Consider the following 17742-nt stretch of genomic DNA (forward strand, 5'->3'; position numbering starts at 1 on the left):
CGCATGCATTGCTACAACCATTCTGATTTACCAACAACCCCGAATGCGTTGCTACAACCATTCTGATTCACCAAATAAAGCAAGAACCACCCCTTTCCGGGTTCTTGCACAGCTAGTAAAAAACAACGGGCAATTCAGTAATCAATATAAATATCAAGTCAGGCATAAAACATTAACATCTTTAAAATAAAGACGTGGTAACGATGCACCGAACCTCTTCCTGAAGCCTCTCCTTCTCCTTCTGCAGAGAGTCGCTCCGCTGGAGAGCTGCCTCTAGTTCACTCTGTAACCTGGCAACCGTGGCCTCCAAGAGTTCCTTTTGGGTGGTCGCGGCCTCTGCAACTTCACTGGCTTTCTGCTTGCAGTCAGCATGCTCAGCCAGCAGGGCGTCTCTACAGTAATAAGGCAAGAAGCAGAAACCGGTGGCTGTCTTCTAGCTGGAGCCTGCAGTTTTCATAGCAGTCAGAAGGTCTCGGCACCCTGACCTGGGTGGTCCCGGCCAGCTTGATCTCATCAGATCTTGGAAACTAAGCAAGAATGCCTAAGGGGCCCCCCTGCCCCCTGCCCCCAACTTCATGCCAGGCCTGTACTCAGGAAACAGCACTTGAATATGGACAAAAGAACACCTGGGTGAATTCAGTTCTCTTTTGTCTATATTTGTTAATATTTCCTCTGACTCATCCTCTCCTTGGGACCATCTATGTCAGTGGTGGCGAACCTATGGCATGGGTGCCAGAGGTGGCACTCAGAGCCCTCTCTGTGGGCACGCACAAACAGAGTGGCCCCCCCACACATCTAGGCTGGCCTGGGCCGCTGGGCTCGATTATTAGCATTAAACCTAAGACCTAGTTTTGGGGAAGCAGTGTAGGCAACCCTGTTAAGCACTGTTAAACCCCACTGATTTTCATGCGAAGAACTAAAGCGTGATCCTTTACCTGGGAGTAAGCTCGGTTGCTGGCAATGGGGCTTGCTTCTGAGTAAACCCTCCTAGGGTCGTGAGTCACCCATTGGAAGAGTTGCACGGTTGCTTCAAAGCAAATCCACCGACTACCACCAAGCTTGCTCCTGAGTAACGCACGCCTCCGAGCCAACCGTTTTTTCTAAACTAAAACTTCAGTATTCAGGTTAAATGGCCGTGTTGGCATTTCATGATAAATAGGTGGGTTTTGGGTTGCAATTTGGGCCCTCGGTCTCGAAAAGGTTCATTATAACTGATCTATGTTGTAACACCCATGAAGGGTCATTACCTGTATTGTCCAACAGCAGCATAATCATCAAGACAATGGGTCAGCCATCAGGTCAACGGTCTGACACTCAAGGCCATCACCTCACCTTGGAACAGCAGGAAAAACCCTTTGTTCGAGGATTTCCCTGCCACAAGATATGTTTTTTTCCCAATAAAAGCCCACCTCAGACCCCAATCAGGTATTCTATATTATCATACACCACCATGGTGCTTTACAATATTGTTCCATCAGTGCTGATCATCCAGAGCCTAGTGCTGGTCATTAGGTCTCTGCCTCCTGGAAATCCACTACAAGACTGGTAATATCATCTTTGACGCCCCATCCCTTCTCTCTTTATATATACACACCCAAAACCTTGCGTCCCACCATTTTGGGCAACAATGGCCAGAGTAGCTACACAGAGGTAGGCAAACCCTCTCTGGTCATTTCTGATATGACCTGGATGGCCCAGGCCGGCCTGCCCTTATCACATCTCAGAAGTTAAGCAGGGTCAGCCCTGGTTAGTGTTGAGATGGAGGACACCAAGGAAGTCCAGGGTTGCTATGCAGAGGCAGGGATTGGCAAGCCTTCCTTTGGGGTGCTGTGTGGTTTCCGGGCTGTATGGCCGTGTTCTGGCAGCATTCTCTCCTGACATTTCGCCTGCATCTGTGGCTGGCATCCTCAGAGGTTCTGATAGTAGGAATGGAAAGCAAGTGGAGTATATATACTGTGAGGTCAAAAGGTGAGGCCCTCTGAATAGAGTAGCCTGGTATGTGAGTCACAAAGAAGTCTGTAGCCTGGGAGTAACAATGAAGATAGCAAGGTCAATAGGTGAATGGATCTGAATAGAAGTATCCTGGTCTTTGTTTCCTTTGATTGATATTGTCTATAGTTGTCCTGTGTTTGTGTGGAGCTGATTTGTCACTGTCTTGTCAGCTCCCAGGCTACAGACTTCTTTGTGACTCACATACCAGGCTACTCTATTCAGAGGGCCTCACCTTTTGACCTCACAGTATATATACTCCACTTGCTTTCCTTTCCAACTATCAGATCCTCTGAAGATGTCAGCCACAGATGCAGGCGAAACGTCAGGAGAGAATGCTGCTAGAACACGGCCATACAGCCCGGAAACCACACAGCACCCAAGTCCAGGGTGGCTATGCAGAGGCAGGGATTGGCAAGCCTTCCTTTGTTTGTCTGCCCTGTCCCAGATGGCCCAGGCTAGCTCAACACTGTCAGATCTTTGATGCTAAGCTGGGTCAGCCCTGGTTAGTACTTGGATGGGAGACCAAGGAAGTCCAGGGCTGCTACAGAGAGGAAGGCAAAAGCAAACCACTTCTGGTTATCTCTGACCTGATTTGGATGGTCCAGGCCAGCCCAATCTCATCACATCTCGGAAGCTAAGCAGGGCCGGCCCTGCTTAGCACTAGGACTGGAGCCCACCAAGGAAGTCCAGGGTTGCTATGCAGAGGAAGGCAATGGCAAACCAGCTCTGTTCATCTCTTGCCTTCAAAACCCCAAAAGGTCGCCAGAAATCGCCTGCCACTTCATGCCACTTCATGGTGATAGCAGAGCCAGAAGGGATCTTATTCCCCTTCTGGTCTTGAGTTTAATAAAAACGGAATATTGTTTTTATTTTTGTATGAGATAGGTAAAAAACAACCCTGCATTAGCTAGAAAGTAGGAATTATAGTTATCTTTTGTATTCGCGTCTGCATGGAACCTCCTTGGCTCAAGGCAGGAGTCCACCCCTGCTCCCCCTGGACATGTCCCTTTCACTTGTAAAGCTCCTTGATGGACGCGGACAAAAGGGGATCCCGGAAGAAGCGCCTCACCCTGCCTAATCTCGCCAGCAGGCAGATAAGGGGGCCATCGTCATCAAGTTTCGTTTCCTGGCCCCAAACACCCAAGGGACTCTTTGTGTTTTTCCCGCCAGTACACACGTCATCGCCTCACCGTACTCCAGCCGTGAAATCCAAGGAGGGGCGGCCCATCGAACTCTGATTGGTTCCCATGTATTGCAGATGCATGATTGGTTACTGTATAGTTTGTTAATGAATGGTGGTGGGCTGTCTTGTGTTCTCCCGGACTCCCGACGGGAGGAAGTGTATTTAAGACATTGTAAAGCTGGTAGGCAGCGCAGTTGCCATGGAGCGGAGGTGCTGACACTTAGGTCAGCATCTCAATAAAACCTTCTTTATTCACTATACTCGCCATGTCGGGTCCCGTTCACGTTCCCCTGTGCTGCCGAGAGCTGGGTGTTCTGGAGTTAACAAAAGTTACCAGGCAGCGCGGTAACAATGGCATTTTCTACCACCAGAGTCTCCCATGCCAAACGGCAGGTCCTTTCCATAAAGCCCTCTTTACTATTAAAGACCGAAGCATATCTATGAAGCCACACAAAAAAAGGAAGGAGTAGGACAGCAAGAAAAGTCATGCTGCCACACTGTGAAGGAGGGTTACCACCGTCCATGCTCCTTTACTCACCTCCCTCTCTGAAGATCAGCCTTTTCTTTCTGCAAGATCTGTAGCTCTCCCATGACGCTGGCCCGGGCGCTATCCAGAAGCAAGTCTTGTTCTTGCAGCTTCCGATTAATGTTGTCCTGTTCTTCCTGACAGGAAGAATTGCAGAAAGTGTACCGGAAGGATTCGATTCCGAGCAACCACCATGTCTCTCTGACAGTCAGCTGTTAGCGAAACTGATAAGCATCTTTTTTTTTGGTTATTGTTTAAGGAAGGAGGCAGTCAGAGGCACCGGCAGAGGGACACCATGGAAACCTCTCCCCATCACTAGGAAACGAGTCCCGCATTGCCCAGGGCTAGGGAAGGCAAACCTCCTGAGCCCTGGGGGCACTCAGAGGCAGGGCTGGGAATTCAACTGGTCTCTAAGTGTCACAGAGGAGGAACTGCATAAAAGTAGAGTCAAAGGATTTCATACCTTAAGAGCAGCCTGGTGATCTGAGATGAGCTTAGCATTCTCCAGGCTAACCCTTCGAAGGGCCTCACTCAATTCAGTACATTGTTGGCTTAACTTCTCATTCAGCACCTGTGATGAAAAAGAATACAAGGGCTTTTCTACAACAGCAGAAAGGGCTCTCTGTACGGTTGCTTGTCCCAGGTTTCTTCTTTAAAAAACAAGCACAGTTATACCTCTATGTATAAAAGAGACAGCACTGAGAATGAATGGGTAATATCTGCCTTGACACACACAAAGTGGTCTTATACTGAATCAGGCCCTGGATCAACGTTCCTCTAAGCCAGGGGTAGGCAACCTTTAACACCCAAAGAGCCATTTGGACCCGTTTTCCATGGAAAAGAAAACACTTGGAGCCGCAAATACTTTTTGACTGTCTCGGGCTGTGCCTCTCTAGGAACAGGGGCTCTTTCCCATTAACCCTTAGGGAGACTCTCCGAAGGAGGCTGAGAGGACCCTAGCCACACGGAGCCGCAGTGCAAGGACGAAAGAGCCGCATGTGGCTCCGGAGCCTCAGGTTGCAGACCCCTGCTCTAAGCAATCCGGCCATGCCAGCACCTGGTACCACGCAGGTCGGGCAGCCGCCCAGCAGAAGGCGCTCTCGCTGTGGTTCAGTTCCTCGCAGCCAGAGTGAGCTTTTGCACAGCCCTACAGAAGTCTCAGAGGGACCATTGCCATCCATCGTAGTCGTTCCTGTCTCGTCAGAGTGGCTCCAGCTCTCCAGGGTCTCGGCAGGAAGCCTTTCACATCACTTACTGCCAGGTTCATCGTACAGAGATGCTGGGGGTCAAAGCTGGGACCTCCTGTGTGCCAAGGAGATGCTCTGCCACTGAGCCACAGCCCCTCCTCACCGGGTGGGTGGAGGATGAGTCAGGCTTCTGGTGCAGATGAAGCTGCAGTTTTGTGGGCTACCTTGCTTGGGGCCTACAGCCTGGCTTCTGGTCCTACAAACTCTGTTCTCGTCTTTCCCCTGGCGACAAATCCCAAACTGCTTAAAAAACAGAATTACCTAACCTAAATATATCCCATCCTTTGCCAAGACAAGTCTCTCTTCCACCCCGCATAATTTTGGGTGAAGACCACAAGATAATCATTTTCGTGACCTGCACTTTCTCTGCCATCTCTTGCAAAGCGGTTATTTCTGATCGCAGCTTTAGGTTCTCCTCACGTTCTTTGCTGAAAGACAGTCGGGCAGCCTAGGGGAAAGGGGGGGGGGAAGTCAATTAACAGATGAGACAGTCCCTGCAGTCAACCAAGGAACACCAACTAATCCCATTCTCCCATCCTATTATAGAAAAGGCTAGCTGTGGTGGTGATGACTCACTTCCAGCCAATCACCACGCACAACTCGCTTCCAGCCAATGGCCGCGCACACAGGGCTTGAGGGTCGGACTTTCACAGAACAGGTAAAAAACAACACAAACCAAGGAGGAACATGTGGTGGTTAGTCACTGTCTCTTGCGCTTGCCCTTTCCCCCCACTGCTGGATAAGTACAGGCAGTCACTGTACTGCCTGCAGCTGCCTGAGGAGGGGCGGGCACTGACCGCTCCCCATGGGAGGGTCACAACTGCTGGTGGCCACAACTGTGCCATTAACTGTTGCATAGCACTACAGGCATCCAGGAACAGGAGAGAACTGGTGACACTGGGCGGAGGGGGGGAGCAAAGGCAGGACAGGTTTCCCTGCACGCAGGGCGCCATTAACCCTCGCATGTACATGCAGGCGTCCGGGAAGAGGAGGACAAGGAGGAAGCTGGTGACACGGGGCCAAGAGGGGAGGAAACGCAGAAGGGTAGGGTGTTCTAAGTGGGTGCGTTAACCCATCTAGAGCCCGATGTATTTGTTTGTTCAGTGGACTTTACTGCTAGTGTTATATAATACATAATTAATCACAACCAATTGACCAGGGTTGGGGTAAACAAAAAAGATTGGGGGTGGGGGGGGAATCAACCTACAACTTATTAAAAAAACTGAAAAAGCCAAAAATTTGAGGAAAAGGATGTGTGTCTGTGTGTGTGAATAGGAATCCCTTGTCAGATTATGTCAGCCAGTATTCCTTTAAACATTTAATTTCAAATCAACCTACAACTACATTAAAAAAAAACTGAAAAAGCCAAAAATTTCAGGAAAAGGATGTGTGTCTGTGTGTACGAATAGGATTCCCTTGTCAGATTATGTCAGCCAGTATTCCTTTAAACATTTAATTTCAAAACAATCATTGCAAGGTAAGTAGTTCAACTAGATGCATCAGTAAATGGCACAAAGTTAATAGCAGAAAGTTGGCAGCAAATGATTAAAAAGTCTTAGTAACACTTGTTTGCCTGTTGCCATCAGAGTTTACTTGATTAATAATAAAATGAAGTATTACACAAATACTTCAAAATTACACATACACACACACACACACACCCTAATAAGATGCAGTTTCATAAAACCAGAAAGAGCCATCTGAAAGCTAGGGCAAATAGAAAAACAGATTATATGAAGCAAGTCAAACAAGACAAGATGCCAAAGAGGCATTCCTTTTTTCCCCCTGGAATTTCTGATCTTTTCATTCTGTGCGTGTTACGTAAATGCCAAATTGCATAATACACTTATGGAATCTATACAGTATCAACTCCATAAGCCCATTATACAATTTGGAATTTACACAATACCCACAGAATTAAAACATCATGTGGTTGACCGTATTTTTGACACACCCGTGAATCGGATTAACAATTTGTACACTGGAGTATTGAGAAAGAGAGCAGGTCAAAACATATATCTCTTTTATTTTGTGTTGCTTTATGTTTATTGAAGGATATTCATTTTGTTCCTAGCTTACCAGTATTTAAATAGTAGACTTATTTTTCCTACATATTTCCCCCCTCAACATATTTCCCCCCTCAACATATTTCCCCCCTCAACACTCTTCCTCCAGCTGTTCGGGCCCTGCGGGATCTTGGTGATTTCCGCAGGGCCTGCAAGACGGAGTTGTTCCGCCGGGCTTTTGGAGTGTCCAGCCGCTGAAAGTGCCCCCCCTCTTCCATTTTTATGGAATTAGGGTCCATTACCATCTGTTGGACCCACCCTTTCTTTTCTCCTCTCGGGAGGGTTTAAGAGGGATATTGCGGGCATTGTTATGTTATGTATTAATTGCTGCATTTTATTTTATTTAGAGATTAACTTATATATGATTTTATGTTTATCTGTATTTGAATGTCATGTTGTTCACCGCCCAGAGCCCTTCGGGGGTTGGGCGGTATATAAGTTGAAAAAATAAATAAATAAAATAAAATAGAGTTAGTGCTGCTTCAGAACTATCCGTCTGCGCATTCCTCAGTTACACACTCTGAAATGCAGGTATGGGGGAAAGTGAGGTCAGCCACTTTCAAAAGCGAGGACATTCAAACTTCTCTCCCGTTCAAGATTCCCCTTTTGAACTTACTTGTTCTTCTTCACTGAGCTTGGAAATGGCCCTCTCGTGGGATTCTGGAACAAAAGTAGCCATCATTCAAAATATTTTTTATGCCAACTATCCGATATAGAACTCCCTAAAACATCACACTACATGGATGCAAACCTTTAAAAACCAGGGTGAGTGATGAAGACCCATTTTCTTCCAGCCACTCTAGGCACTTCACATGTGCATGGACTCTGGAGTACATGCCACTAGGTTCCGAGTGGGTTTTTTCTGAGCAACAACTACAGGTCTATATTTTAGGAGTGCATTTCAGTCCTGCATGAAGCCATATAAACATTCATGCCCTAACCTTGAGAATGATCCACAAGATCATTTACAATCAAATCCGCATTCCATGGAACACATTTGGAAGATGGTCCTTTCAAATTATTGGACCAGGGGTGCCTCATGCAGTGGACATGGACACTACTGTGCCCTTCAGAAAGTGGGCGGGATGACTGAAAGGCAGGCCTTCTTATTGGTTAACCTCACTCACATGAAGTGGTTTTCCATAAAGTAGTTTTCCATTTGGATTCTCCATTGCCAGTGTGTGGTTCCACTCCTCCTTGAGGCCTGAGCAAATGGTTCCATGAACGTCTTTTGCAAAGCAGAGAGGAAGCTTTGATAGAGACCAGGAAACCGGGCTGGTCATTGAGGCAACATTAAATGGCCAGGAGCATAAGCCCACCCCTGCATTCGGCTAGGCTTGCTGTCCTTCCAGTGGATGGACTATGCTTCCAACCAAAGGTCAGATAACATGGATCAGTGGGAGGATTCTGAATGTGTTCAATGTGGTGGACATGCAGTTCTTCTCAAAATGAAGGAGGGAGGTGTTGTGCTTGGTTCTGCCTCCTGGGGCAGCCATTCTGAGTTTGGCTCCACCTCCTAATGCAGCCATTTAGGGGGGCCAAAGCTTTGAGGGTCCATAACTTTGGCCCCCCTGAACCAAACTACACCAAACCTGGGGAGTATCATTAGGGCAGTCTACAGATGATACCCTGAACTTTTGGTGCTGATATGTCCAAAAATACGCCCCCTGCAGGAACATCCCAGAAATTTGCCCAAGAATCTTTGTTCTGCATTGAGTTTTCTGCATTGCTGTCAACGGGGGTTGCAGGCTGTGGGGGAGGGGGGCAAATTTCTGAAGGCACAGTCTCAAAACTTTCAGGGTCTCATCAGGAGACTGCCCTAATGATACTCCCCAGGCTTGGTGCAGTTTGGTTCAGGGGGGTCAAAGTTATGGACCCTCAAAGGGGGTGCCCCCATCCCCCATTCTTTCCAATGGGAGCTAAGGAGATGGGGGCTACCCTTTTGAGGGTCCATAACTTTGTCCCCACTGAACCAAACTGCACCAAACTTGATGATACGCTGAAATTTTAGTGGTGATATGTCTAAAAATGCACCCACTGCAGCCACCAATGACCTGGTGCAAAAAAAATGTTGGGTCGTGGTGGGGTCGCCACCCATGGGGGGGGCATCCAACTCAGGTTTTGCTCAGGGCTCCAGTTTGCCTCGTTACACCCCTGTTTCAGGGTCTTCCCTACACCATTCCAACGTTGGCTGCAGCAGCCCTTGACTCTTTCCTGCTGTTTTGGGCTTTCTCACTCCACTGTGGCTCAGTCTCTGTCCCCCACCTCTGGCCTTTGAAGGCCCCAGTGATCAGGACACCTTGGGACACCACTTCTGGCCCAGATGTGTTTACTTCCCCGTGGGCTACCAGGAACACCCCATTGCTGTCCAAGCCCTCAATGCTTTCACCCATACCTAGATCAGCTCTGAGCTGTGTGCATTCCTGCTCCAGCTGGATGGCCCTCTCTTCTTCCTTCTGCAGCCTCTCCTGGGCTGTTTGAATGTCTTGACGCAGGCTATTGCAGTCCTGCTGTAGAATGTGAACCTGAAATGACATCCAGAAGCGAGGCAGGTGGTTAGCATTGTCTCCTTTGGCACAGCAGCATTTTGGCTATCAAGTGCGGTGGCCTTCAGTTCATGGGTTGGGACACTCAAGTGAGCTGCACAAACCCCACCTGCTGGGGTCGAAAGCCCCGACAGAGATACTATTTTTGCTGCCTAGTCCACGTGGTTAGAAAGCATGGCTACGCATGCCTGCCTCTCTCCATATGGAAATCAGGAGGGAAGCAAGGTGAGGTCACGCAGTGGTGGAGAGGATCCCCCCCCGGCTCTAACCCTCGACCTGTTCTTCACTATGCTGCTCCTCCTGATGTTCGGCTTGGGTTTATTGTCCACAACTCTCTTGGTCTGCTGCTCACTGTCTTGACCTAGACACTGCTAAGATGACAACTCTGGCTCCCTCTCTTATTTATTTATTTACCGTATATACTCATGTATAAGTTGAATTTTTCAGCACATTTTTAATGCTGAAAAAGCTCCCCTCGACTTATATGCGGGTCATTAAAATTTTGTGTGTGTTTTTACTTTGCCGGCCAGCAGGGGGCGCAGTTTTTATGCAAGCGGCACCAAAATTTCAGGGTACCCTCGGAAGACACTCCTGATGGTACCAGCCAAGTTTGGTAAAGTTTGGTTCAGGGGGTCCAAAGTTATGGACCCCCAAAGGAGGTGCCCCCATTCCCCATTGTTTTCAATGGGAGCTATTAGTAGACGGGGCTACCCTTTTGAGGGTCCATAACTTTGGACCCTCTGAACCAAACTTCACCAAACCTATCTGGTCTCATCAGGAGAGTCTCTTTATGATAACAGCCAGGTTTGGTGAAGTTTGGGTCAGGGGATCCAAAGTTATTGACCCCCAAAAAGGATGCCCCATCCCCCATTGTTTACAATGGAAGCTAATAGTAGATTTTCCATTTCTGATAATATCCCTCTTAAAATCTAAGTTGGGTTACATTTGGACATACAGATGATGATGAGGAATCCAGTTTTGAAGGATTTTAACTCTTGTGTTTTAGCTTGGTTGCTGATTGAGCTAAGGTTTTTGTACTTTTAAAGTTATTGTTGATACCATATTGTTCTTGTTGACCCTCTTTTCCACTTACAGAGCCAGTTTACTGTTTTTCTTTGAAATAAATATTCAAAAACATTTAACCTACTGATGCCTCAATTGATGTAATTTTATTGGTATCTATTTTTATTTTTGAAATTTACCAGCAGCTGCTGCATTTCCCACCCTCAACTTATATGCGAGTCAATAAGTTTTCCCAGCTTTTTGTGGTAAAATTAGGTGCCTCGACTTATATGCGGGTCGACTTATACACGAGTATATACGGATATTTATTTTCGATTTAATATACCGCCCCATCCCCAGAGGGCTCCTTCTGACACAACTGTGATGTCACATGCTTGCCACTGAATGGATTCCATGTTGTCAGCCATGGGTTAAAGCCCCTGTCTGGAAAGGCCGAAAAGGACTCCTGTTGGCCACGTTGCCACCAGAAATAGCAGTTTTCCTACTCAACCACTCAAATCTCATCTTTTAGCAGCCATCAGGCCCTGACCTGGATGGCCCCAGAAAGCCTGATCTCGTCTGATCTCAGACACTGAGCAGGGTGAATATTTGGAAGGGGGGCCACCAGGAAAGTCCGGGGTCGCCACACAGAGGCAGGCAGTGGCAAACCACCTCTGGATGTGTGTGTGGTTTGTCAAGTCACAGCAGACTTAGGGCAACTCTGTAGGGTTTTCAAGGCAAGAGACCTCCAGAGGTAGTTATCCCGTTGCCTGGGCTGAGAGAGTTTGGCGAGAACAGTGACTGGCCCAAGGTCACCCAGCAGGCTTCACACGGAGGAGTGGTGAATCAAACCTGGTTTTCCACTCTTATCCACTAAATCATGCTGGCTCCCACTCAGGTTCTAGTGACTTTAGAAAAAGTTCACCTTTTCTGTTTGATGTTTCACACATGCTATATCTTTTGATTCGTAGCAGCGTAGTATGTGATAACATTTAATTTAACTGCTAAGCTTCGGCAACGGCTGAAGTTGGTAGCAGCGTCTCACAGACTGCACTGTTGCACTGAAGCCTACAGGATGGATGGATGTTGCCAAAATGTGCCAACCTGCTTCCGTTCATTCTCCACTGTCTGCTCCATATCCTGGACCCGATACAACAGGACTGCTTGGGATTCTTCCAAAGACTTCCTCAGGCTGGACTCCTTACAGAGTTGCTCTTTTAGCTGCAAGAATTTTTTTTTAAAAAAATGAACTTGAGTTGAGGTGTCAGAGTGTTGGGGATGCATCTTGGATTTGGGGCCACTCTGCTGTTTGCTCTCTGCTATTTTTGCTCTTTCTCCTGACCTGCTGGAGACGGAGATAACAGCCAGCAACTCTGGCTCTCCCCCTCCTGCCAGGTGGCTTGCTGTCTCCCGCCTGACCTTGGGGAAAGGCATCGGCTTTCACACACTTTCCCCGCTTTCTGCTGCGTGGGAAAGGGGCAGGTTGAGGGTTGGCTTCAATGGAATGATATATGGGGGGGGGGGGGGGGGAATGGGGATTGATTCAGAGTTGGCTTTTGCAAATCCAGGCTTCAGGCGTCCAGATCAAGAAACACTTCTGACTGATGAAATCAAGTGGTCATTGCTTGGAATCCTTGACCTGACATTGAGAAAGCAACACTGGATATACTTTGGACTCTTACTGTAAAAATTAAGCCTTGCTGGCTAACATATAGCTAAGATATGGCGACAGACACCCACCCCCCCAATGAAATTTCACTAAAATTTTAAAGCTACCGGTGATTTTCTGTTGGCACAGTGAGGCAACACTCTTGTTCCTCAGCATCTCTGTGGAGAAATCTGTGGAGAAATCAAGCTTGTTCTTTGCTGCTCCAGAGACTAGGGCAGTGGTGGCGAACCTTTGGCACTCCAGATGTTATGGACTACAATTCCCATCAGCCCCTGCAGCATGGCCAATTGGCCATGCTGGAAGGGGCTGATGGGAATTGTAGTCCATAACATCTGGAGTGCCAAAGGTTCGCCACCACGGGACTAGGGCGTCGATTCAAAGTGCAGGAAAAGAGATTCCATCTAAGTATTAGGAAGAATTTTCTCACGGTCAGGGCTGTTCAGCGTTGGAATACGCTGCCTCAGAGGTTGGTGGGGTGTCCTTCTTTGCAGGGCTGTTTAACAGCAGCTGGCTGGCCATCTGTCAGGACAGTTTTGATTGTGTATTCCTGCATGGCAGGGGCCTGGACTGAATGGCCCTTGTGGTCCCTTCCAACTCTATGATTTTATGATATAAAGTCAGCATGAAAAACCAACTCAGTCTGAGACTGAAAGTGTTAATAAGGAAGAAGAAGAAGGAGGAGGAGGAGGAGGAGGAGGAGGAGGAGGAGTTTGGATTTATATCCCCCCTTTCTCTCCTGCAGGAGACTCAAAGGGGCTTACAATCTCCTTGCCCTTCCCCCCTCACAACAAACACCCTCTGAGGTAGGTGGGGCTGAGAGAGCTCCGAGAAGCTGTGACTAGCCCAAGGTCACCCAGCTGGTGTGTGTGGGAGTGCACAGGCTAATCTGAATTCCCCAGATAAGCCTCCACAGCTCAGGCGGCAGAGCAGGAAATCAAACCCGGTTCCTCCAGATTAGTTACACGAGCTCTTAACCTCCTACGCCACTGCTGCTAGGTCAGGGGTTCCAAAGAGGGCAACATGATGCCCGCTGACACCCTTCCTGATCCCTGCCAAGTATTTCTGGAAAGTGGGCGGGGCTTTTGCCCAGCAAGGCTTCTGACTGGCTGTACAGATTTTTAAAGACATTGCTTTGGTAGCAGCTGCCAGCACAGCACAAGCACCTTTGCTGCATGACTCAAGATACCCTGTGGCAGCCATTTTGTGGCTACAGCTGCATGCTGCGCCGGAATTCCAGAGGTGTCTGCAGGCTCAAAAAGGTTGGGGACCCCATACTAGGCAATCCTAGCCTGCTCCTGCCTCAGTGGGCTAAGTGACCTGCTCTTCAGAAACAGCAGCCTAAAGGCCACCCCGTCAGTTCACATGGAGTTGCCTTATTTTGCCCATTAGTACGTGGCACATGCCAGGTCAGTGCACAGATGACAGCCAGTGTGGGGTAGGACCTGGGAGATACCTTGTTCAAATTCGCACTCTGGCATGGAAGCCTGCTGGGTGAACTTGGGCTAGTCGCATACGCTCGGCTTAGCCTACCTCACAAGGCTGTGGTGAGGATAAAATGGAGGAGACCAATGGGGTCCCCATTGGGGAGAAAGATGGGGTCTAGAGCAGTGGTGGCGAACCTTTGGCACTCCAGATGTTATGGACTACAATTCCCATCAGCCCCTGCCAGCATGGCCAATTGACCATGCTGGCAGGGGCTGATGGGAATTGTAGTCCATAACATCTGGAGTGCCTAAGGTTCGCCACCACGGGTCTAGAGGAATGAAATAAATCAGTGATGGGCTACATTACTTTAAGAAGAACAAGTATTTGGATTTATACCCCACCTTTCTCTCCTGTAAGAAGTCTCAAGGTGGCTTACAAACTCCTTTTCCTTTTCTCTATAGCATCAAATTCCACATTTTATACAGTTGCAGAAGTAATCTAATCATTCACAGCCACATCTTGTTGTGTGTGTTTTGCTGGGATTTTCTGTTGGGTTTTTGGTTTTTTTTGCAGAATCTGCTTTAGTTTCCAATTATTTTAACACAAGGTGGAACCAGGATTACAGAAAGTGGGATGGGACTAATACAAAAACAGAGGAATGGGTGTGAACAAACACAAACAGCGTTGTGTGGATCAAATGCTGTACAAAACAACAAATGCCTTCACTCAACCCACTAACCCACTAACTACTGGAAGGACAACCCAGTTGAACACACATTTGGCAGGAGCCAATAACAACTGGCAGTCACATTTTCACCTCAGATGTGAATGGCAGAAAAATGCCCTCCCACGCCAATGAACATTCATCTTCTCATCCTTCTGGGCCACAGGTTCCTAACCTTTTTGAACCTGAGGTCACCACTGGAATTCTGACACAGGGTCTATGGAAGTGATGGCGAACCTTTTTGAGAGAGTGCCCAAACTGCAACCCCAAAACCCACTTATTTATTGCAAAGTGCCAACACGGCTATTTAACCTGAATACAGAGGTTTTAGTTAAGAAAAAATGGTTATTTTTATTTATTTATTTATGGGATTTTTATACCGCCAAACCCCCGGAGGGCTCTGGGCGGTGCACAACACAGATTCTACATATAGTATATACAGACAAAACTCTGAGGCGTGTGTTACTCGGGAGTAAGCTTGGTGGTAGTTGTTGGCTTTGCTTTGAAGCAACCATGCAACTCTTCAAATGGGTGAATCATGACCCTAGGAGGGTTTACTCAGAAGCAAGCCCCATTGCCAGCAACCGAGATTACTCCCAGGTAAAGGATCACGCTTTAGTTCTTTGAATGAAAATCAGTGGGGTTTAACAGGGTTACCTACACTGCTTCCCCAAAACTAGATCTTAGGTTTAATGCTAATAATTGAGCCCAGCAGCTGAGGCCAGCCTAGATGTGTGTGTGTGTGTGGGGGGGTGATTTTCCACCCCCCACGTGAACTCTGTACGTGCCCACAGAGAGGGCTCTGAGTGCCACCTCTGGCACCCGTGCCATAGGTTTGCCATCACTGGTCTATGGACACAGCCACAAAATGGCTGCCAGAGGAAATGAAGCAACGCACACACACACAGAGCAAGAGCTCCTAAAAGCAGGAAAGAGGGATAATCTAAATTTTAAAAAAAGACTAGAAAAGAAGAGGATGAAGCTTATAATATAGTGGCGGCAGCTGCCTCTGGAATGTTATTCTGATTGGACAGTCAACTGGATCTCCAGTGGCCAATCAGAAGCCCTGCTGGATAGGACTCCCTTTCTAACACATTTGCAGGGCACCAGGAAAGATGTTGGCAGATGTCCCGTCGCCTGCCAGCATCATAATGGGGATCTGTCCTATGCATCCCATTAGAGGCGACTGCATCACAGCTGGATTTGGGTCTTGTACCTCCCAATGGGACTGCGGTCACCTGGCTTTCTAGCCACTCCAAAGAGAAACGGCTTCCCAGAGATCTAGCCATCTTTTAGCAACAGCAAAAAGAAAGAAACAAACAAAAAGGTCACAGGTCTCAGAATTTTAGCAAGAGGGCTCTGAGCTCACTGAAACACAGTGATCCTCTTATAAGCTGGCTTCCCTTTGGGAGCAAAGAAAGAGCATCAACCGACAGATCTTGAGAGCAGGCTGCCACAGCAACAGAAATGTCAGTACCTTGGTCGCAGTTGCGATCTCCAAGGCAGCGCTGAGCCTCTCCACTCGCTCGCAAGCTTTTTCCGCCTCTTCTTGTGAGTCGCTTAGTTGCTGGCGTAGCCTCCACCCTTCTGCCTGAAGCATCTTCAGCTCCTGCATATGCTCCTCCTGGATCGTGTTCAGGCGCTGCTCAAGATTGGCTGCCAGATAGTGAGGATAAAATGGAGGCGAACTCTAGAACCAACCTTACCAAACCCACAAGAGCCAAAGCCTGCTTGTTTGCCCCAACAACACTCCAAGGCCTACTTTGGCTACATTCCCAAAAGCTTTACTTTCGCACATGAATAACTAGCACACATTGACCAATTATGAACAAGGTCTCTGCTGTGTGGTGGAGGTGAATGTCCATTGCGTCAACATTTCTTCCTCTAGCCCCGCTTTCACTTTCTACTCTCTCTGCAGCCTGCAAATCCACTTATAGCACGATTAAAATTTTGCTTTGCTGCCAGAGTGGGACAGATTTGCCAGTGGGCACAGCTTTGCACTGGGCCTCTTCCCTCTGCCTGCAGCCAGCCCCCTTCCTCTCCAGAACGGATCTAGCCTCTGTGATCCATGCAACGGTCATCTCCAGACTAGACTATTGTAACTTGCTCTACGCGGGCCTTCCCTTGCGTTTGATCCGGCGATTAAAACTGGTTCACCATGCAGCAGCACGTCTGCTTACAGGCAGCGCCTTTCGGGAACACATCCAGTCTGTGCTGCGGCAGCTGCACTGGCTTCCAGTAGAGTTCCGAATCATCTTCAAGGTGTTGGTGTTGACCTTTAAGGCCATTCGCGGCCTGGGGCCATCGTATCTTCGAGACCGCATCACCCCATACGTCCCTACGCGGCTTCTCCGATCGGCGGAGGCCAATTTACTGGTGGTCCCTGGCCCTTCGGCGATGCGGCTGGCCTCCACACGGGCCAGGACCTTTACGGCCTTGGCCCCGGCCTGGTGGAACGCTCTTCCCCCAGCTGTCCGGGCCCTGCGGGACCTTGGAGAGTTCCGCAGGGCCTGTAAGACGGAGCTGTTTCGCCGGGCCTTTGGAGGAACCAGCCGCTAATGGTGCCCCTTCCTTGGCCCTTAACATCTGGGCCGCTAATCACCTAATGAGACTCGCCATGCCTCCCTTTACCGTGGGGAGGGAGGGATTTTATATTATTGGAACGCTGGACGCTGCCTTATATCTTGAATTTAAATTTAAATTTAAACCTTGAGTTATATATTTGGTAAACGCATTGGGAAATTTTTTCACTGCTTTTAAATGTTTATTTAATTATATTGTATTTTAAATGTTGTACACCGCCCAGAGCCCTTCGGGGATGGGGCGGTATAAAAATCTAATAAAATAATAAAAATAATAATAATTGCCAGCGCCAACTTTCCTTCATTTTGTGTGGTACCTGTGTGCTGCGGATTCAGTTCTTTCTCGGTTTGTAGCCGGAACATGTTCAGCTTCAGGGTATGCATGACGCTTTCTAGGCGGCACATCCGACTCACCAGCTTTTCACAGTGTTTCCACAACACGCTGTCCTCTCCACCAAATGCCCCTCGAGCGCAAAGTGGGCTAATGGCGTGGTGGTCATCAGAGTGCTCCAAAGGTTGGGAAGGAACGAGCTCCACTCTGGCCAAAACGAAGCACAGCAAAAGCCCATATTAAATGAAACAAAATCACGTATGCTTACAATGGTAAGTGCACAGCCACGTAGATACAATCGAAAGCCCGGCTGGGAGAAAAGTAAAACCTGCTTCTCATTCCCAATGGATGGGCCACCTGGATGGGCCACGCTAGCCCGATCGTATAAGATCTCAGAAGCTAAGCAGAGTATCAAGACCCTGTTAGCATTTCCGCTCTTCCCTGGTTCT

At 48.2% G+C, this 17742-nt stretch overlaps 1 protein-coding gene across 1 annotated transcript in view; it reads right to left on the minus strand.

Annotated features, from left to right (window-relative positions):
• Positions 1 to 17742, minus strand: part of CCDC150 (coiled-coil domain containing 150) — a 68236-nt gene that overhangs the window by 45018 nt on the left and 5476 nt on the right. Inside the window, exons 3-11 of the mRNA XM_048483598.1 lie at positions 17280 to 17500; positions 15858 to 16036; positions 11667 to 11783; positions 9410 to 9539; positions 7631 to 7674; positions 5304 to 5396; positions 4165 to 4272; positions 3714 to 3838; positions 215 to 392 (exon numbers count right to left, since the gene is read on the minus strand). Of these exons, the coding sequence (XP_048339555.1) occupies positions 215 to 392; positions 3714 to 3838; positions 4165 to 4272; positions 5304 to 5396; positions 7631 to 7674; positions 9410 to 9539; positions 11667 to 11783; positions 15858 to 16036; positions 17280 to 17500 (1195 nt within the window). The remainder of the gene's footprint in view (positions 1 to 214; positions 393 to 3713; positions 3839 to 4164; positions 4273 to 5303; positions 5397 to 7630; positions 7675 to 9409; positions 9540 to 11666; positions 11784 to 15857; positions 16037 to 17279; positions 17501 to 17742) is intronic.

This window comes from Sphaerodactylus townsendi, linkage group LG02 (assembly GCF_021028975.2).
Source record: "Sphaerodactylus townsendi isolate TG3544 linkage group LG02, MPM_Stown_v2.3, whole genome shotgun sequence".
Lineage (NCBI taxonomy): Eukaryota > Metazoa > Chordata > Lepidosauria > Squamata > Sphaerodactylidae > Sphaerodactylus > Sphaerodactylus townsendi.